The 22,408-nt window shown below is 37.6% G+C and overlaps 1 protein-coding gene across 2 annotated transcripts in view; it reads right to left on the reverse strand.

Annotated features, from left to right (window-relative positions):
- STMN2 (stathmin 2) overlaps positions 1-22,408 on the reverse strand; it is a 55,188-nt gene that overhangs the window by 22,656 nt on the left and 10,124 nt on the right. For both annotated transcript variants that reach the window (XM_002759021.6, XM_078352753.1), the window contains exons 2-3: positions 6,247-6,342; positions 1,577-1,749 (exon numbers count right to left, since the gene is read on the reverse strand). In XM_002759021.6, the coding sequence (XP_002759067.1) occupies positions 1,577-1,749; positions 6,247-6,342 (269 nt within the window). The remainder of the gene's footprint in view (positions 1-1,576; positions 1,750-6,246; positions 6,343-22,408) is intronic.

The following is a 22,408-nucleotide window of genomic DNA, read 5'->3' on the forward strand; positions in this document are numbered from 1 at the left end:
TTCCTGTAGTTACCTTAGTTGCGTTAGTAGCTCAGTTTCTTGCTTTCTAAATCTAGAACAATTATAGCTAGTATTATATATATATACACACACACACCCCAATCTTAATATATAATTATGGTATATATATATATACATCACATATATATATACATCACATATATACCAATTACCATTGTTATGTCTATATCTACAGTTGGTATATGTAATATATAGAGGTAGCGATATATAATATGTCTATAATATGGATATCTCTATATGGCAATTACCATTGTAATTATATATATAAAAATTTATATATATATGAAATACTCATCAGGCATTTGGAGAACATCACTCAGGTGAAAATTGAGATCAGTATGCTACATATCATAGGAAGATTTTTTTCAACCACAAAGATTGGTATTTTCTTGTTCAGAAAATTTAATCTAAGGATTTCTAACGTTTGAGCCTCATTATTTGATAATACACATATTTGTGTATATATATGTATGTATAAATGCATATATATTATACATACATATTTGTTTTTGTTCCACATTCCCTCTTGGAGAATTCAATCTTTAGGAGGATCATCTTCATTCTGTTTTTAATTATCCAACATAGAAGTGTCTAAAGTGTTGGCTGACTTTTTATAGACATCATAAAATTGTGCAGGGAACATGTTCTTAGTGACTACCTAATTCTAAAAATATATCATTAAAAAGTAATGGAAAATACCACGTAGGGAGGAATTACCTGAAAGCATTTCATTTTTGGATGATCAAGAGCACCTTGATGGGATTAACTACCATAACCACGTGGTTGGAACGGACACATTCACATGACTTCTGTCTGTGTACAGAGTCCCTAGGATTTCTGAATGGTCTCAGATAATACCCTTGGCTCTTCTTAGGTATGTGATTATAGAAAATCAAAGATTTGGCAAAAGGAAAGCTGTTTAATATAAGCAGGGACTAATGGCAAAAAGAGATAAAAATCCCATCAAGGCTTAGAAAAAGATAAAGAACATATTCAAAGATCTCAGTGAAGGTCCTGATGTTGGAAGGACCTTTTAAGGAGGAAAGGGGCAAGCTCTTGGCCCTTACCCTTGGGGAGAACAGCATCTGGGCAGGAAAGATCTTGGAAGGAAGATCTGGTAATTTATAATTCCAAGGAAAACAACACCTGACATTGGGGGTGACACAAATCCTCAGAGGGAGGAATCAGCACTCCTTCCCCTCCCCGCCACTGGAGTTCACCAGGGCTGTGTTTTCTCTAACACAGTGCTTCTGCCTGATGGACTAGGGAAGGGAGACTTTTATAATAAGGGTATTCAATACAGGGGAAGGGGCACCAGTGCATTGAAGCTCTTTGGGTTTCTGAGAGCTCCGGTTTGGCTAGCCTAAAATTAGCATTTATCTTATCATAATTGAGGCAAGCTTAACCCCAACTAGCCTGGCTCTGTGTCTACTGAAAACCTATACATGTTGAGATGGTGCAGGTTCAGATGTCATTGTTCTCTGTGTGTGTGCTCGTGTGCATGAGAGGGAGGAGCAGAAGGAGAGAGAGAAGAAAAACCTATGGAAAGAATTACCTTTCTTCTTTCCTCTGCAGCCTCCAGTTTCTTCTGGATCTCCTCCAGGGACAGGTCTTTCTTCTTTGGAGAAGCTAAAGTTCGTGGGGCTTCTGAGATAGGAGATGGTGGCTTCAAGATCAGCTCAAAAGCCTGGCCAGAGGCACGTTTGTTGATTTGCTTCACTTCCATATCTGAAAAATGAACATTTGAGAATGTTAAACATGCAAAGCTTGCAGCATGGGTTCATTTTAATAATTAGGATTCCAGCAATTGGAAGTAGTGTTGTAATTCTGGGAGCTAGGAATAAAATGCTGTTTATGGGCGTTTGCTATATGTTGTTTTGAATGTATAAGACCTCTCTGTCTTTATTATAACTATGGATATCTTTTAACAGAATACATTTTTACAACATTGGGAAATTTGACAATATCTACAGGGAGTTGAATAATGTAAGCATACTTAGAAAAACAAGCCTAAATTGATTTTAAATTAAACTTTATTTTCCTTTTGAATAAATATGAGCTTTGCATGAAAATCAAAAGCACAGATTTCTGTTTTTGGAAATTATCATAGCTGTAGGCACTTCTTGGTTAGATGAGAAAAATAACAGAATTCTCCAGTTCTCACATCTAAAAAGATATCATTGTATAGATATGTATATATATGCATACACCACTATACATATTATCATCATTCCTGTGCTTAGGAATCACAGGAGCTACGGTAGAACCAATATAACTCCTGAACAGTTGGACATATTTGGCAAAGTCAATGTTGATATGCAAAGCATCCTGCTGATTTCCGTTTTGCCCTTCTTTATGTTCATTGCTTCCAGTCATCAATCATGCACAGTGTCCACTCCAGGGATGACAGCATCACTCTGTGATGGGGGTCCTTGTCTTCAAGATGCTTATAGTCTAATGGGGGCAATAAGACAACACCCATTGTAATGTCTTTGCTCCCATGTTGCTGCTGCTTAGAATATCCTCCTCTAGTGTACCTCGGCTGGTGCTGGGAAAGAGCCACTGTGGTGGAGGAGGGAGGAGCAATATCTATTAATCTAATTTACACACATGCAGTTGGGTGTAGTGGCTCACGCCTGTAATCTTAGCATTTTGGGAGGTCAAGATGGGCAGGTCACGTGGTCAGGAAATCAAGAGCATCCTCACTAACAAAGTGAAAGCCTGTCTCTACTAAAAATACAAAAACTTAGCTGGGCATGGTGGCATGTGCCTGTAGTCCGAGCTACTTGGGAGGCTGAGGCAGGAGAATCACTTGAACCTGTGAGGTGGAGTTTGCAGTGAGCCAAGATAGCGCCCCTCCACTCCAGCCTGGGAGACAGAGTGAGACTCCATCTCAAAAAAAAAAAAAAAATACACATATAATACTATTCAGCCTTAAAAAATCTTAGGGGAAATCCTGTCATTTTTCACAACATGGGTGAACCTGGAGGACACTATGCTAAGTGAAATAAACTAGGCACAGAAAGACAAATACCACATGATGTCACTTACATGTGGACTATTCATAAAGTTGAACTCACAGAAGCAGAGTAGAATGGTGGTTACCAAGGGCTAGTGGTGGAGACTGGGGACATGTTGGTCAAAGAATACAAAATTTCAGTTAAACAGGAAGAATAAGTGCGAGAGACTTATTGTACAACATGCTGACTATTGTTAATAACAATGTACTGTGTTCTTGAAAATCACTGAAAGAGTAGATTTTTTGTTCTCATCACAGATAAATGATAGGTGTGTGAGGTAATGCATATGTGAATTTGCTTGACTTAGGCATTCCCTAATGCATACATTTTCTAAACATGCCATACACCACAAATATATATATAATTTTTATTTGTTAAACAAAAGAACCGAAGAATGGTTAGCCATTTTTTTTTCTCTCAGTGGCTTATGTATTAAAGATAAGCAGATTATCAGGCCCTTATGTTTTAGGCCTGCAGAATATAAATTATACTATGAAATAGTATAATTTATAATGGAAAAGATGATAGCTAGCACCTGCTAGGACATTTATTATGATAGAACTCACAATTTAGTAAAATATAATGACTTTTAAAAGAACCTCGTTGGTCAGCCCTTGATTTCAGATGAGCATTCTCTGAGCCCCGAACTCCATCTCTCTGGTTTTAGCCCACTGATCCTTGTTTGAAATCTGGAGCTACCCACAATTAGGCCATTCTCTGTGGTGTACCACCATCTTTCAAGTATTTGACAACAGTTTGGTTCCATTTCAAGTTTTTCCCCTGGGCTAAACATCTTCAAGTGCCCTAGAATAACACTGTTTCTAGATCTTTACCACCACATTATTTCTTAACCTCTAAGTGCTCCCTAATTTATTACTGTCTTTTTAAAATTGTGGCAACCAAGCCAGCCAGGTCTCCAGGCTCTTGATGTGCAGGTTATGCTCCCATTAATGTTCTTTTAGCAGTCCGGTTAGAGTCTGCAGTCAAGTAAAATCCCAGGCTGTAGGGATTGACCTCATATCCTTAGCTGCTAATAGATAGTCTAGATAAAACTAACTCAATAAGTACATTGGAAATAATGTGCGGTTTTTCCTTCATAAATGTAAAAATGCTTTTCATTTTCCTGATGGCATCCAAGATTATACTTAAATTTTAAATACAATTCTATAAATACTTTGTTAGCCTTTGGCAAAGGATTATAAGAGAACACGGGCAAATAAAAACAGTGTATTTGATAAGGTGATGGGGTTTTAAATGGCTTAGGTTAGAGGCTCTGGAATTAGAATGACCTATACTTACATCCAAATAGTGAGCATCTCTTAATAGCTGTGTGACACTGGGTAAGTTAATTAACTTCTTTATGCTTTTATTTCCTCATTTAAAAGATGGAAGTAAAAAGAGTACCTTCCTCCTAAGGTGGTTGTAAAGATTAAAAGAAAGGATGCTGAATGCAAAGCACAAACCGTAGTACTTAGTGCTTACAAATAATTAATAATAATAATAATAATTTCTTGTTATAATGTTTGCCTACAATAAACAAGTCACATTATGATCTAACATAGAAATATCAGGTCAAGTTAAAGACTTCAGAAACCTGAGATTCTCTACGGACTCTTTGAGGAAGCATAGTTGACAAGCAGTGTTGAATTGTCTATTCAACTTCAACTTTAAATACAACTTAATAAAAATGATAGAAGCCTATAGAAAAGGACTATAAGAGAGCACAGGCAAATCAAAATAGCGTATTTCGAGATTCAGATCACATATAACTTCACATTTTTTTCTTCCCCTTTTTTCAATCCCAAACCCAGCAAAAACCATCCCTGCCTCCTTTGTCCTAACCACTCTGTTTCCTACTGGTCATTCACATAAGACTATTTTACTAAGCCCTGAATTCTTTGTAGGTGAGGACTCTGCCGTATTGAAATCTGGATCCTTAGGGACAGCTCGTAGTTCGACATTAGATTCTCATAAGAAACAGCTGGATCCTTCGTCACAGCTATATCTAGCAAATAATAAAGATCTAATTTATTTGTTGACCAAATGAATTTGTACAAAGTAGGCATTGGCCCTGCATTCTAATGAGTATTGTGTTTGGAAACACAAATCCTTTCACATGGAGGACATTTCCTTATGAAATAGTTAATAGCATTTATGATGCTTGTGCCATGATGGAATAACATTAGAAGGAAATGCCTTTGAGTCCTTGTATAGGTTTTAAAGGCACAGAACAGGTTAACTGCCACAAAGTCTGTTTGTCTTGTCTTTAATGTCTTTCTTTACATATGTGAAAGGAAAAATAATAGTGAGTCTGAGAGTTAGCAAAATATGCCTTAGGGATATCCAGGATACATATAACTATGTGAACTATTTTAGTTAAATTGACTGGATTAGGTAGGGATGACGTTGATAATGATAGCTATCATTGTAGAGTGATCTAATGAGCTAGGCTTGGTTTTGAGTATTTGACTTATTTATTAAACCATTTAAACCTCACAACAACCCTGGGAGGAAGATGCTAGAGTTAAACGAGACTCAGAGAATCTAAGTATCCATTTGCCCAAGGTCATGTGAATTGTGGCATAGCCAAAGTAAGCAAAATGAATCAGGATAAATCAAACCTAAAAAGTTGCACTTCGATAATATTAATTGTCATGCTAATTCTTTAGGCTTTTATTTTCAGATCCTCTTTATCTAGGGCCACAGTCATAAGTCAGTTTTATTTGTTGAGTAAATTATTATTATTATTATCATTAGCTTATTGACATGTATATACAAAATACAGAAACTTTATAAAGACTGCAATAAAGCAAAAACAGTGATGGTTGTTGATACTTTCCCTTGAGTTTTCTAAGTTTAAAGCATTTTCTTACAAATTTTGATCTGCTCTAATTATGGCTTAGCCTATTATATTATTTGTAAAGAAAGGCCTTAGGCATATTGTATGGATGTTGATATGCTGGATGTGGCTGTTAATAAGAGTCCATCCACATTTCTTTAGACAGCGATGTGTTGTTATTAGCACCAAATTCAAACCGTTTTGAGCAATAGATAATCAACTGGACATAATAGGTAGACACAGCAAGTCAATAGTGAGATCTACAAAATATTGATTTAATTACATTGGGAGCCGTGAGAAGCAAACATACATTAAGCTTTCCAAATGATCTAGCCAGCAGGGGCAGGTCTATTGTAGGTAACTCACCATCATAAGTATAGATGTTGATGTTGCGAGGTTCTGGGTAAAAGCAAGAGCAGATCAGTGACAGCATGGACAGCTCCTTCATTTTTTCCTTGTAGGCTGAAATGAAAAGCTGAAGATTAGTATATTTCATTTTCTTTCTGCATTTCCCTTGACTGCTTTCTTTAATTTCAATAATAATTATAGCGTCCTGTAGAGTGAATATTGCCGGGTACACTCCTTTGCCTCCTTTCACTAAATATAAATGAATGCAAGATGTCAACAGAACCCTGAAGTGCATATTCCTTATTGCAGAGGGCATGAATTGCATAGTATAGCACGTTAAATAACAAGGGAAAGAAAGGGAGTTAGAAAAACAAGGGGAGGTCAAAGGAATTAAGATGCAGCAGGATAGGAGGGAGAGAGAGGAAACAGATGGAATTAGTGGAAACAGACATGACTACCAGAGACAGAGAGGCTCATTCTAGTAAATATGCATGCATATCTATTGTATATAAGTAAGATTCCAGAGGACTCCTCTGTTGGTTTAGCCTGAGTTGCCACGTACTTATTCGGGGATAGTCAGATAACTCATCAGGTTAGTTATTAAGCAGATACATTATTCAGGGTCCTATGTTGCTGCTTTCTCTTAATCTCCACGTGCATTTTATCTGTCCCTCTTTTCTTTTCTTTATTTTTCCTCTCTCTCCCTCTCTCCTCTTACCCCTCTCTCAGAGTTGCTCTGTCACCTAGGCTGTAGTGCAGTGGCGTGATCTCAGCTCACTGCAACCTCCACCTGCTGGGCTTAAGTGATCTTCCCCTCTCCGCCTCCCTAGTAGCTGGGACTAAGGTGTGGTCCACCATGCCTGGCTAATTTTTGTATTTTTTTGTAGAGACAGAATTTCTCCAGGTTGCTCAGGCTGATCTCAAATTCCCGGGCTCAAACAATCCACCTACCTTAGCCACCCAAAGTGCTCGGATTGCCTTTTTTTTTTTTTTTTTTTTTTTATTTCAAGTTTTACTTTAGATACAAGGGGTATATGTGAAGTCTTTTTACATGGGAATATCATACGATGCTGATGTTTGGGGTACGGATCTCGTCACCCGGGGATTGAGCATAGTACCTGATAGGTAGTTTTACAAACCTCTTTCCTTCCTCCCTCTACTAGTCTGCAGTGTTTATTGTTCTATGTTTCTGCCCATGCATGTTCAGTGTTTAGCTCCCACTTATAAGTGAGAACATGCTGTATTTGTTTTTTTGTTCCTGTGTTAACTCACTTAAGATTATGGGTCCCAACTGCATCCATGTTGCAGCAAAGGTCATAATTTTATTTTTTCTTATGGCCATGTTGTATTGCATGCTGTATATTTACCACATTTTCTTTGTCCAATCTACCACTGATGGGCACCTAGGTTGATTCCATGTCTTAGCTATTGTGAATGGTACTGCCATGAACATACTAATGCATGTGTCTTTTTAGTAAAATGATTTATTATATACCAAATAATGAGATTACAGGGTCAAATGGCAGCCTCTGTTTTAAGTTCTTTCTCTCTCTTTCTACACACACCAAAGCCCTGGATCTGAGACCTGATTAAACTGATAAGGATCTCCTTCCCTCCCTTGCAACTCATCTTGGGTGCCAACCTTGCCAAGCAGTTGCAGGAGTCCAGATTGTCACCGCCTTAGTCCTTCACTCCCCTTTCCCATTTCATTTTCTCATTTTTCCTCTAGGAGGCCTCCTGCCCAGGTAAACTTGGTGAATATCTCCTCACTGTCAGTTGTCATCAGGCCAAATATCTCCAAACTACCAGGTGGGGGTAAGGAGGTGAAATCTTCTTACTTTGCTGATTATTCAACTAGTAAAATTAACAAATTAAGGAAAATGGAAGAAAATGATAGATATACTGTGCACTAACTTGTGAGAAAGTATAAAGAGATGGCTGTGGCCTAAAATATAGACCTCACAGGTTAATAGTTGCCTCTTGGCAGGGACTTCCAATCATTACTATAATATAACCCAGGGGAGAGTGCGTATCTTGGGAAAGAGCATTCTCAGAAGATCAGTTTGGGCATTATTGACAGGTGCAAGTTTTTTTTGGCCAGAAAGAAACATATTCAACACTTGGATGCTTTAGATCCACAGATATTAGAATTATTCTAAGAGATTATTTAGTTAACTGTCCACATATCTCACTACCAATTTTACAAATGAAGATATAGCCCCACAGAGGTGAAAGTCACATGTAGCCAGTGAAAATGGTGAAGCTTCTGAGTAAGTTGCCATAAATCAGTCTATTTTAAAACTGCCAGAAGGCTTTCTTCTAGCTCTACCTTTTTAGGATGAGGTTCAATGTGTTAACAGGTGCAAAGATCAAATATCATTTGCCTGTGATTCAACCTAACACATCCTGAGGCTCTGCTAAAAGAATCTCCTCACTATTTAGCTTATTTTCTTAAAATAGGCAATACATTTTGTCCTGTGCCATAAAAGTCCTGGAACACCCATTCCGAGACATTTTATTGAACACCTTTGGAATTTTACAAGGCTAAACCAAAATTCTTTCTATCATTTGTTTACTCGGTTAATGAAATTGTGTCACTTACAAAGGCCCAGGCAGATCTAGATTCATATGGATGTTCAGTGGGAATCATTATTTCTGCCAGAGGATAAAACATTTGGTGATTTAATACATTTAATTCCATGAACTAATTGAAAACAATAACAGCAAGGCTTTGTAGGCTGGTACCTTTTTTGGAAGAGAAATGCAATCTGGTATCCAAAATATTTTGCAAAATTAGCACATATTAGAAGCACATGAAGCATACTACATGCTGACTTTATTAAGAAGAGTCAATCCAAACATAAAAATAAAAGATTTTCCATCTCACAAAATAATAATAGATGAAAGCTGTAGCAGAACATGAATTTTTAGTGAAGAAAAAACTCCTCAACATCTGTCCTTAGGAAATGAAATTCAATAATTTTCAGTAAAGCCACTGCCCTAATTATGCTTGACAAGCTAATAAAGAGAGGTGAGTGTAAAAATTGTCAGATGCTAGCACATTTAGAGCCCTATGTGTAATGAATAATCATTACTATTATGGACTAAACATTTGTGTCCCCCCACAATTTGTATTTGAAATCTAATTCCTAACGTGATAGTGTTTGGAGGTGGGATCTTTGGAGAGTAATTAGTTCATGTAGGTGAAGCCTTCATGAATGGGATTAGTGTCCTCATAAGAAGAGACCAGGGCCGGGCGCGGTGGCTCACGTCTGTAATCCCAGCACTTTGGGAGGCCGAGGCTGGTGGATCACGAGTTCAAGAGATCGAGACCATCCTGGTCAACATGGTGAAACCCCGTCTCTACTAAAAATACAACAAATTAGCTGGGCACGGTGGCGCGTGCCTGTAATCCCAGCTACTCGGGAGGCTGAGGCAGGAGAATTGCCTGAACCCAGGAGGCGGAGGTTGCAGTGAGCCGAGATCGCGCCATTGCATTCCAGCCTGGGTAACAAGAGCGAAACTCCGTCTAAAAAAAAAAGAGACCGGAGAGCTATCTCAATCTCTTCCTGCAGCATTAAAATGCAACTAGAAGTTGGCAGTCTGGAAACCCAAAGAGGGCCCTAACTAGTATCTGATTATCATGGCAGCGTGATTGTGGACTTTCAGTATCCAAAACTGAAAAACAAATTTCTGTTGTTTATAAGCCACCTGGTCTATGGTGCTTTGTTATAGCAGCTAAAACTAAGAAAATGATGATAAAAGTGTTCTTTCCTGTTCGAGGTGGTGTGGCGACAAAACCTAGTTAACCTCTGTGGGTGATTCCTTTAATAACATTCTTGTTTTTAGTGTTATTTGTATCAAAGGCTATGACTCCGCATAGCATGACTCTACCCAGTGACAGCCATTGCATAAGTTCTCATTGATAAGTTGCTTGCATTCTAAGGAGATCCTTAAAAGCCAGCTGCAGCCACAGCCCAGGCAAATCCTGGTTGCTTCCCTGCAGCAAAGGAACACTCTCTTGTGAAGAAGGGTTTCTTCCTAATGTGGTGAAGTTGCCCAAACTCCCCAGATGGCATTGCTGGAAAGATGTTATCAGGAAGCAAACTTAAGACACAAATGCATAAAGCACAGCAGGTTATGTGACCTGGCTAAGGGAAATGGTAGTGCAAAGAGAAAAAAAGGGAAAAGACTTAATGAGAGTAGAACTGATAGGAACAGTAATTGAATTTGGAGCCACTGAACCCTTTGAAAGGTGGGATTAACTCATGAAAGACTCTTCTTAGATGTTTTCTGGCTTGTGTGGGAATAATCATGAATATGAATTTAAACACTTTCATTTTGTTATTTAATTTGGAATTGATAGTAAATTATCATAAAAATTGCTTCTGTTTATTCATCCTAGGCAAAATTTTATTTGACACCTTAGTTTTGGCTAATGCTGTGGGTAAAAGAAGCAGCAGTATGTATTAGACTTCCTGATCACATATAAAAGATAGTAAAGAATGCTCTGGAAATGTCATTAATATACTACTTTGAAAGAAAATGTGTCATAATCCCTGATGGGAATACTTGTTTGTGTCCTGACCCACTGGTGTTCTTAATGACCAGAAAGAAAATGTCATTCACAGGACCAGATGGCTGACCATGGCCTTGTGTTCAGGACAGCTCTGCTGACGAGTGCCCAGGGTCTGTTATCACATTCCCTGGCCACTTTTCCTTTCTCTTGTTTTCCCTGCAATCATGTTAGTCTAGTGGGAGGTTTTCTTGGCATGTCCTAAATACTCCATTTAAATTCAACCTCATTTTTTCCTTTTGAAAAGTGCCTGGGGATAAAGTAAAGGCTAAAGTCAGATGTTATAGAATGCAGGATAGATGTCTTTTGGCCTTGGTTTTACAGCAATTTGATTTGCACGGTTTCTGATAGACAGAAAGGACAAAAGCACTTTATATATTCAGTGGCAGAAAGCACCTCTTTCCTTAGGAAAAAAAACCCTGTCATTTTCAGGCAGTGGCATCTTTAATTCCTGGTAAACTGGGGCAATAGCTATGGACCCTGCAGTTCTCAGAGCTGATGCCAGGATTTAAAAGGACAGCAGTTAATGGGAGTAATAGGGGTCGCTGCTAATGGGTTCTAGAAAGACCTGAGTCTTGCACCCACAATTGTGAAACACTGCTCCTTCCCTAACTCTGTCCTCCCTTTTCTCTTTCTCCCATTACCTAAGTCTTAACAGAGACAGAAATAGCTAACTTGTAGTTCATTTTTGGTTCTTTTTTTCTTTTTCATAAGGAAATAACATTTCCTTTTTAATTTCAGAAATTAAGCCCTTGATGATAATTTTAACTGAATTCTGATCATATTTTGTGTGCTTGAAAGTTTGCTTACTTTGGGGCACTATAACTCAAGGTCAGATTATTTTTTTAAAAGACAGATATGTAATCCCATTTAAAAATCCTTTTGGGAGGTCCATCTCTGTGATACTCTGCTTTTAAGACAAAATAGACTAAAATAATTTCATTTCAAACACTTCTTACATACATTGGCTCAAATTTGGAGCAAAAAATATTTGGTTGATAAATATGTAATTAATGATGTAACATTTAAAAAGAAAAAGAAATAACTCAGATTTTGAAAGACCCTTTTAACATCTCAGAAGATCACTGACATGAGGTAATGTTCTAGATATTTCTGCTGTGATGATGTAATGCTAATTGCTTTAGAATAAAATTAGATTCAGTTCACATTTTACCCATCTCTGTCTACAAAAATTATGGTTTCCTAAGCCAGGGGAGTTTTGAAAGATTAATATTTTGACCAACCAAAGCATTATGGTTTTTCTATAGGAATAGATATCAAATCAAATAAAGGGATGTTTTAGAAGGTCAAATCAGTACAACCCATCACTGGGTTATACAGAAACATATGAGGGTCTTAAATTTCAATTTGATATATTTTTGGCACCAGTGACAGTGACAAGGAGAAGAAACTAGATGACATGAATCAGTCCTTGTGATCAAAACTGTAATAGAAGCAGTGAATTGTTCCATCCTGGGACCTCAACTTACTCTTGATTCCAGTTAAAGCTCCTGCTGTGTTTAATGAGAGATCTGCTACATCATGTAGTCTCTTGTCCTTTTTTTCTTTCCCCTGATGAAAGAAATTTTTGCAGTGCTTGATGGAGACCAAATGGCTGTGGTTTAAAGGAGTAATGAAAGCCCTTTATTCTGTATATGTGTCAAGATTTTTAGCACCAAGTCTAATTCTGAATATTGAGGGGTTTTTTCCCCCTAAGCCCCTGTATACTACCAGGTAGTAAAAACCTAAAATGATAGCTAGATTAATTGGAATTTACATGAGACAAAGCCAGGGTAAAAAAATAGAGTGCCTATTCATCTGGTCAAGGACAGTCCTCATGTAAGAATGACTGTGCTCTCCCCTTCCTGCAGCCTTCTGAGCTGGATGCTCCTGAGCAGCAATTTGAGGCTGCCATGATGTTCTCTGAATTGTTTCTCCAAAATCGCTCAGTGTAGCACCCAAGTGATTTAAATTTCTCCCTATTACTTTTTAATTCTTGGCTGAAGAGTAGAAAAATATTTTGCATCCATTTTTAATTAGCAAAACTCAATTTCTATGCAGAATGATTATTGCATTTGTGAGGCTGATGTCCAGAGTCACAAATGTTTTGGTTGTCAGTGATAAGGATTCTGGCTTCATTGTTCACTGTGTTGTAATGTGTGGCTTTTCTCCAGAAAATAAAGCCTGGCTTCTATCTCACATAGGTTTTTGAATTTAGCCTGACTATGACTTTGTATATAAGACTGCATAAGGGTGGATTGGCTATTATGTTCTCAGTGAAAGCAGGAACTTTCAGAAATAAAAAGTGCAAGACTTTTATCACACTGCAAAATAAGAAAAAAATTCAGATGACTTTATTTCAGTTCATGGGCCAGTTGACTTTTCCGTTTGAATTAACCAGAAGTTTGGAGACTGAGAATACAGATTAAATGAACTCAAAAGGAATCCTAGAGCTATCACCATGGGATGGGGTTGACTGTCTTCAGATAATAATATATGCTAATTTATATAGAACATTAAGAAGACATAGAGTCAGATTAAGCAGCAGCAATTTGTACCACAAACCTATTGGTTATATCATGATTTAATTCCTCTAACAATCTGAGAAGTTAAAAGTTCAGAGCATATTTCTTGAAGAGTTTGCATAGAAACCTCGACTTCTTTGGGCTGGCATGAAGTTTCAGTGCATTTGAAGAGCTCCATATTGCTGTTTTAGATCTGAGTATGTCTTATAAAATTCACTTTATGTGTAATAGTTATTAACATCAACTGTGAAATGAATATTTTAACTTGGTGTTATCGCCAAGTACTATTTACTAATGTTCCACCAAAACAGAATTCTTATCTGGGTAGTGTACAAATTGTACTTAAGGCAGTCTCCCTAAATGTTGCCTTAGAAAATGAATGATATCTAAATAATTAATGGAAGATAACTACTTCAGGCAAAAGTCACAAAAGCTGCATACAGGAGCCAAAATTTTGCTTCCTTCCGTAATACTAAAAAGAATATCCAAGTGTCCTTCAACAAAATTTTGTAAAATACGCATTGTGTAGCATTACTTACTTGTGTCCTAGAGGCTGGATTTTTCAAATCACATTCATTAGAGTTTTATTTTAGCCACTCATTCAAGCACTGTGCATTGTCTGCACAGTTTGCAGCATTAGTTTGGCTTATGTAAATGGTCCAGTGAACAAAAACCAACAGGTAGGAGTTTCTACCTGAATGACAGTAAGCCCCATGACTTTGCTTGTCATACTTAAGTAATATGTCCTATGGTCACTTTGTGTCAAAGAGAATAGAATCAATATATTCTATTTTATATTTATAAAATATGTTGGCTGGGTGTGGTGGCTCACACCTGTAATCCCAGCACTTTGGGAGGCTGAGATGGGCAGATCATGAGGTCAAGAGATTGAGACCATCCTGGCTAACATGGCGAAACCCCATCTCTACTAAAAATACAAAAATTAGCTGGGCATGGTGGCATACGCCTGTAGTTCCAGCTACTCAGGAGGCTGAGGCAGAAGAATCACTTGAACTCAGGAGGCGGAGGTTGCAGTGAGCCGAGATCATGTCACTGCACTCCAGCCTGGTGACAAAGCAAGACTCTGTCTCAAAAAAAATGTTATATTTTATACTTACAAAATATAAAATGCACTATATATAAATAGAAAATAACACTGTCAAGGTTTAAAACTACCTAATGTTACACAAAAGGTTACAGTGATTTTATTTTGGGGTAGCTCTGGCAGTATGTGAGAATAACAGAGCCTGTGAGATGAGTGTGAAGCATTGTACTTTTGTTTCCATAGTGTAATTATCTTCAACATCCATCTTAGAGGCAGCTAAATAGGGTGAAAGAAATATTTTGGGTTAACCTAGATATGAAACTGAAAATTGCTTTTTTGTTTTGGAACTCAAGTGTACTTTGCAATGTAGACTCGTTTTCTGAAATTAGTTTTATGAGATCATAGCCTTGATAATTAGTATAATTTTCTGCAAAGAACCTAAGCAATATACAATACAAGTAAGTAATCCCTCTGAGGCCTTTGCATTCCAGTCACTTTTGTGTCATGCAGTTTATGTCACAAACAGGGTCAAAATATAAAAGACAACTTAGTCTTCGATAAATTTTCTTTTTTTTTTTTTTCTGGATACTCTGAAATAAAAGCTCCTCTAAGAAGTGTTATTTTCTCCTCAATACACAGTCCTCAAAGGAAGACATATAAGTGACCAGTAGTTATATGAAAAAAGGCACAAGATCACTAATCATCAGGGAAATGCAAATCAAAACCACAATTAGATATCATCTCACACCTGTTGAAATGTCTGTTCTCAAAAAGACAGGAGATTGGTTAGCCAGAATGTGGAGAAAGGAATCCTTATGCACTGCTGGTGGAATGTAAACTCATAGAGCCATTATGGAAAGGGGATGGAGGCTTCTCAAAAAATTAAAAAGACAACTACTAGGCCAGGCGCATTGGCTCATGCCTGTAACCCCAGCACTTTGGGAGGCTGAGGTGGATGGATCAGGAGGTCAGGAGTTCAAGACCAGCCTGGCCAATGTGTTGAAACCCTGTCTCTACTAAAAATACAAAAATTAGCCAAACGTGGTGCATGCCTGTAATCCCAGCTACTCAGGAGGCTGAGGCAGGAAAATCACTTGAACCCAGAAGGCAGATGTTGCAGTGAGCCAAGATGGTGCCACTGCCCTCCAGCCTGGGTGACAGAACAAGGCTCTGTCTCAAAAAAATAAAAAATAAAAATAAAAAGGTAGAACTACTAGATGATCCAGCAGTCCCACTACTGGGTATGTATCAAAAAGATATCTGTGGGAGGCTGAGGCTGGTGGATCACGAGGTCAAGATATTGAGACCATCCTGGTCAACATGGTGAAACCCCGTCTCTACTACAGATACAAAAAGTTGGCTGGGTGTGGTGGCGCGTGCCTGTAGTCCCAGCTACTCGGGAGGCTGAGGCAGGAGAATTGCCTGAACCCAGGAGATGGAGGTTGTGGTGAGCCGAGATCGCGCCATTGAACTCCAGCCTGGGTAACAAGAGCGAAACTCCTTCTCAAAAAAAAAAAAAAAAGATATCTGCACTCTTATGTTCACTACATCATTATTCACAATAGCCAAGATATGGAACCAATCTGAGTGTCCATCAACAGATGAGTTAGTCAAGAAAATGTGCTACATATACACAATGGAATACTATTCAACCTGAAGAAGGAAATTCTGTCATTAGTGACAACATGGATAGGCCTGAAGGACATTATGTCAAGTGAAATAAGCCAGAAACAGAAAGACAAATACTGTATGATCTCACTAAAAGTAGAACTCATAGAAGTAGAGAGTAGAATGGTGGTTTCTGGGGGTTAGGGTGGAGGTGGGAGAATGGATATTGGTTAAGGATACAAAGTCTCGGTTACACAGAATGAATAATTTCTTTGTATTTCATAATAACTATGATAGGTATAAAATATTATATGTAATGTGACACATGTTCCATAAAGCAATTCATGTCTTGAATTTCAAATTGTTAAACTATCAGGAAAATTTCTACTCTTCTACATACTACGTGCAAAATCTATTTTTGGCTTCAAATAGTCTTTTTCTACTGTTAGGCAGAATAAGTGAAGCATAAAGTATAAGCTTTTTGGATGCCATCTGGAATTCCCTTTGAATTCCTGATACTTATTCTTAAGACATGAGAAGGACTACATGTCTGATTGGAATAACCTGTGTATTTTATCTGTCACAGAAAACACCATATGACTTGGTCATAAACGTATCCAATAAAAAAATGAAGGCAAAAATAGAATGAAGTGCTGATCTGCATAGATAAATATAACTTGGAATTTGGCATGATAAATTGCTGATAAACCAAACTCACAACTTGGGAATACATAATACGTAAAGGCAGAACGTTGGCTCTCCTTTATGTCCTATTTTCTCTAGTTTGTTCAGCTTAAATATTACTTGTAAAAAAAGTGGGATTCATGGTTTTAAACTTTGCTCATATCTTCAAATATTTTGCCACATAATAATAGGAAGGGCCAGACTGAGGATATATAGACTAGAATGTGGTGACAATTCCTAAATGTCTCTAGTGGCTGTGGCCCTGAGGTTATTAAGACTGGATTTGTATCTTCCTAAACACAGAAGCGAAGCAAACTTAATGGTTTCCATCACAAAGGCCTTGGAGTTTCTTTTCTTTCTTCTTCTTCTTTTTTTTTCAAGAACAAGGTTATTTTCCAGGCTTGTTTCACAGACCTAAGCCCTTACTCCTCTATGGCTTTGTTTTCTGCTAATCATTTCTTTGCAACTATACTCAAGTTTCTTGAGGGCAGTGGAAGGCATCTCCTTTAACATTTGCTGTGTTTTCCCTTGTACATAGGAGTATGTGTTGCAGTTAGCAGGTGTTTCATAAATGCATATTCACTGGCTGCTAAGCAGGGAGGGGCTGTCCCTCAGGTGCAAATGGTAGCTGCTGAATCTTCCAGTGGCCCAGTTGGCTTCCCCATGAAGAAGAAGTATAGGGTAGAGGTTAAGAGCCAAGATGTTGGAGCCAGATTGAGGTCAACTCTCCTCTCCACTAAATTTCTTTATATTATGCTACAAACTGGTATTTCTGTGCACTTTGAAGAGGCCGTCTCTTTCTTGGCCCTTACCACATAGCTGCACTGATAGTTTGAAAATGGCAATACTTGGTGGTACCACTGTAATTTCTTGGTGTAGAGACACAATTTAAGAAAGTCTTCTGATTTCTATCCTTCAAAAGGCAAACTTCACTACAGCAGATTATCAACCTTCTCTATTTAAGAAGAAAGAGAAGCAGGTAAATGTTTCCTTTGTATTCATTTATGTGTTATCTTGCTTATTTTAGCTCCAATACTAGTGAGTGAATGTTAGTTATTTCAGGGTAAGGGGAAGAATATGATAGAAATTGAAGATTCGAGCTCTAGGTCTGGAACTATTCAACCTTAGATAATTTATTCAACCTTCTGAACATAAGCTTATTTATGCACAAAGTGGGGATAGGAGATTGTTGTAAGGACTGAGTTAGGTAATATATTGAGAAACTGAAGTCCTGTACTTCATGCAAATAAGCATTAATTTCTCCAAACTGATCTTTGTTCTTTGGGTGACCTTTTGAAGTTTTAAGGAGCTTTGCTATAGTAAAGTGTTGTTGAGCCTTATTTCTTATAGTTCTCCGTGCTTCTGTTACTTATTCCATCATAAAAAATCAAATCACCAACACAATTAGAGCTCTTACTATGTCTAAGAAGACTGCGTATACAGTGGTTAATGAGGTCGACTTGGGTCAGACTGATTTGTTGCAAATCCTGGTGCTACGACTGTTGTTGGCTGTGTGTGACTTTACCTCCTTTTGTTTATCACCTGTAAAAATAACCCTCCTATAAGATATTTGGCACAGCCATAGTACTTGACCCAGTAAGTACCCAATACATGTTGGCCAATACTTCAGTGACCCAAAGAAAGACAACGTTAGTGAAACAAGTTTCTCATCTTAAAGGAGTCATCAGCATAGTTGGGTACAAGAGAAAAAAAAGTCTACAGTGCAAAATGAGGAATCTGAAGTGCAGTGGAGAGAGCACTAGATTTGAAACTTGGCTCTTCCTTGGCCAACATTTGTGATCAGGAGCAAGTCATTCAACTTTCCAGGGCTCCGTATTTCTTTCCTGTCAAGTAGGAATAATGAAATATGTCTCAAAGTGCTATAAAAATTAAATGGGAGGTCGGGCGCGGTGGCTCAAGCCTGTAATCCCAGCACTTTGGGAGGCCGAGGCGGGTGGATCACGAGGTCAGCAGATCGAGACCATCTTGGTCAACATGGTGAAACCCCGTCTCTACTAAAATTACAAAAAATTAGCTGGGCACGGTGGTGCGTGCCTGTAATCCCAGCTGCTCGGGAGGCTGAGGCAGGAGAATTGCCTGAACCCAGGAGGCGGAGATTGCGGTGAGCCGAGATTGAGCCATTGCACTCCAGCCTGGGTAACAAGAGCGAAACTCCGTCTCAAAAAAAAAAAAAAAAAAAAAAAATTAAATGGAAAAAAGTGCATGAGACATGTGACTTATAGGTGGCTCAGGCAGAGTAGTTGAAGGATAAATAATAAGGAAAAAGGTAACAAATATTGCTACAAGATGATATGTGGCTAATTGCCAAATCCATTGTTAGACAGTAAACTTGTGAGAGTGCACAGGAAGAAAAGATCAAGAAAAGCTGGATTCAAAGTTGACTTGGAAAGCCTGCTATTATTTGTTTTGTGGAGACCATTATCCTTCCAAACAGAAAATCTGAGAAATCCTCTTTGGCTTCTTAGCTGGCTGTCCTCACCCTGTGTATTCATAGTTCACTTCAAAAATTTATCAAAGGGGATAAAACGCATAATTTTCTGTATAGAATAACTTCATGGCCCTTTGGTATTTGTAGGAGTGATTTTGCAATGAGTTTAAATGGACAGGTTTTTAACCTTTTCAGCTATGCAAGCTGAACACGAAGTCCAGCATTCTTTTCAAGTGGCTTTTTTCCTCATTTCTCTTCTTGGGTAAGTTGTAATATAGCTTGCCACAATCCATAACCAATGCACACTGTAACTGTGTACACTGTCTTTTAAAAAAATTCATTCTCAGAAAAATTTCAACAAATGGAATTGGATTCTTCAAAGCTGCTTAATTCAATATTTCTTCAATGTTGTTACTGAAGTTAGACAAACTTTTCATCCTAAATACTGAATTTCATTTATCTTTATTTGTTCTACCACAAAACCTTTTTTTTTTTTTTTTTTTTTTTTAAATCATCAACCAAGGCTTTGGTTCAGAAGACACGCAGTTCTTTTACCTCCACCTTTATGCTTTGGCTTGGCATTCTAGAACCTCATTAGACTTTTTTTTTTTTTTTTAATAAATAAGGGAAATGTCTACATTTTTTTTTGAAGCTGAACTCTCCTGCTCAGTGCAATATATTATGACCTTGTGAGAGTTTAGATTGTAATAGTGCTTTCATATAGAACTCCTCCTTTGTTGCTATTCCATGTTTATGACAAAGTAGATGCATATTTTATTATCTGTATTTTATGGCTTATAAATGTGAAAAAATACTGAGTATTTTCATATGCAGATTATCATCAACAGCATCTGATATGAAAAGAAGTATACTATACTTGTAAAAATAAGCACATATTTCTCTTAATATGTCTGTAGCTATGTCATAAATATAATTCCTAGTTTATGTACCATACATTTACATGATTTGATATTTTGGAGCCAAAACAAAATGTTTAACTTGCTTTGGTATTGGTAGTTATCCTCCCTTAAACCTTTGTAAACTCAGACGCTAGATGAATATTAATTTGATTTTACAAGATATCTTTGTTACTCTAGTAATTACATTTTACTGACACCTTATAGATTTTAAAAATAGCAAGAACAGATTATTCATTGGTACCTGAAACACTATTGATTGTAAAGGTGTTGCTTTCATGTGTGACTGCAAGAATAGTGCTAAACCCTTAGCATCCATGTCTTTTTCCTCACCACACTTTTCTAAGGAATATTCTGTTCGTACTTTTTGACTCTAGTGTCCTTGTCATGTTCATCCTCTAATGGGTGGAGAGAAGGCAGGCTAAATTAATCCAGATAAGAAAGTAACTGGAGAATCCCTGAAGAGATCTAGCTGAAGGAAGGGGGTTGAAAGTGGAAGCAGGAGAGCAGGAGGGTGCCAGGCAGGAAAGAGACTGGGAGGTGGCGATGAGATATTGTGCCCAGTCAGGTGATGTGGGGAGGGAGTGAAACTGATGGGTTGATAAGATGTTAAGAAAGAACAAGAGGCTCTGTGTGTGATATAATTTTCTTTTACCTGCATTCAAGAGACCTCAGTGTAGACTTTTATGCTTTAATGCTTCTAAAGTCATCTTTTGTTCCTACTGAATGATGAACCTTCCTGGGTAAGCAGGAAGGCTCAGTTTTATTGAAGGTATATATGTATTTGAAATAGGATGAGATATAAAATATGATAGGGAAACATAAGATGAGAAATATATGCAAGAAAAATATACTTTTATTTTAATTATCCATCTTGTTTGTTGTGCTATGACCTAGATAAAATGCTTAACTATTAAATTCTGGCATTACACAGAATGGATTTTTCCTTGGAAATATTATATTGGCTGCAGTCTCATAAATATGATACTGTCTCTCCCTCTACCACAAAGAATTATTGAGCAGCAATAATTTCCTCAATTCCAAGTAATTTCTAGTAGATTTGTAATACCTGTAGAAATTAATAAAGTATAAGAATTGAGATGCATACTTTAAATTTTTATTATTTTTACTTAGTATTTTCATCATTCATCTAGGGAATCAGGCAAGGGGATTAATATTTTTGATTATCAAATGCTTAACAATCAATTCCTTACTTAACACCCATAATAATCATGTGATTTAGGTATCACTTTCCCATTTCATAACTGAGAAAATTGTAATATAAAAATGGTTAATACATTTGGTTAATAATTCTCAGTGAGTAGTGGAGCATGGTTCAAATCCATGTCCACTGGACACCCACACCCACTTCTAATACATGAGAGCTCTCTCTTACCTGTAACAGGAACAGTTACTGACCTAAGCATTTTTTTGGGGAACTTGTGGTACTGCTTTTTAATATTCATTGGATTTTACATTCTTTTGAGTTCCAAGACAAGCTGATTTTTTATTTTAATTGCACAGGGCTTTATGCTTCTGTTTTAACTTTTGAAGGCAGCTTTAAACCAAGCTTTAACACTTTTGGACATGGGCTGCTTTGTCTAAGCAGAGCTTGCACCATCTCCGGAAGGCAGACTCAGAGGGTAGAGTGTGTCAAGGTGGTGCCAGTGAAGGGTAGATATGAACCAGAAGCAAAGTGAGTACTGAGTTTTATCTCTGGCTTATCAGGCCTCTCACTTTTCGGGGTGCTTGCCGGAAGTACCCCTGCTTTCAGAGATTCTCTAAGCTTGATGGCTGTCATCTTGGGCCACCGCTTACACCCTTCCCTTAAAGCAGGTTGAGTTGGGGAAAAGTTGGGTGTGAACTGACTGCAATAAAATGCTGGGTGAGTTAATTTCTTCTTCTGAGCCAACCTTCATTTAAGAAGAAGGCTCTTCTTTAGCGGGGAGAAGGGCTGGCCAGGTGGGTTAAAATCACAAGAACTACAAAATGTCTGATGCTGTTGTCAGAGGGATTCAATTAACATTTTATTTCATTTTCATTACTTAAAAAGTATTTGTCAAACAGCAAATGATTCAGTTTCCGATTGTGCTACTTGTTCCCTCATCACTCATTCTAAATGCATGCACATAGGTATTTATATTATATTTAATGATAATTTAAATACTCAACTCCTTGCATTTATATACTACTTGACAGACACTAATCATTTTTCATGTTTGTTTCCTCGAGTCTGACAAAGACCTTCTGATAAGGACAAAGCAGTTCACATGGCTCTTTTACAGATGCTGAATTAGAAGAACAGAGGAAAATTGACCTGACCAAGGTGAGTCAGCCAGAATAAAGACTAAAACTCAGAATCCCTTCTGTGCTCTT

Source organism: Callithrix jacchus, chromosome 16 (genome assembly GCF_049354715.1).
Source record: "Callithrix jacchus isolate 240 chromosome 16, calJac240_pri, whole genome shotgun sequence".
Classification (NCBI taxonomy): Eukaryota; Metazoa; Chordata; class Mammalia; order Primates; family Cebidae; genus Callithrix; species Callithrix jacchus.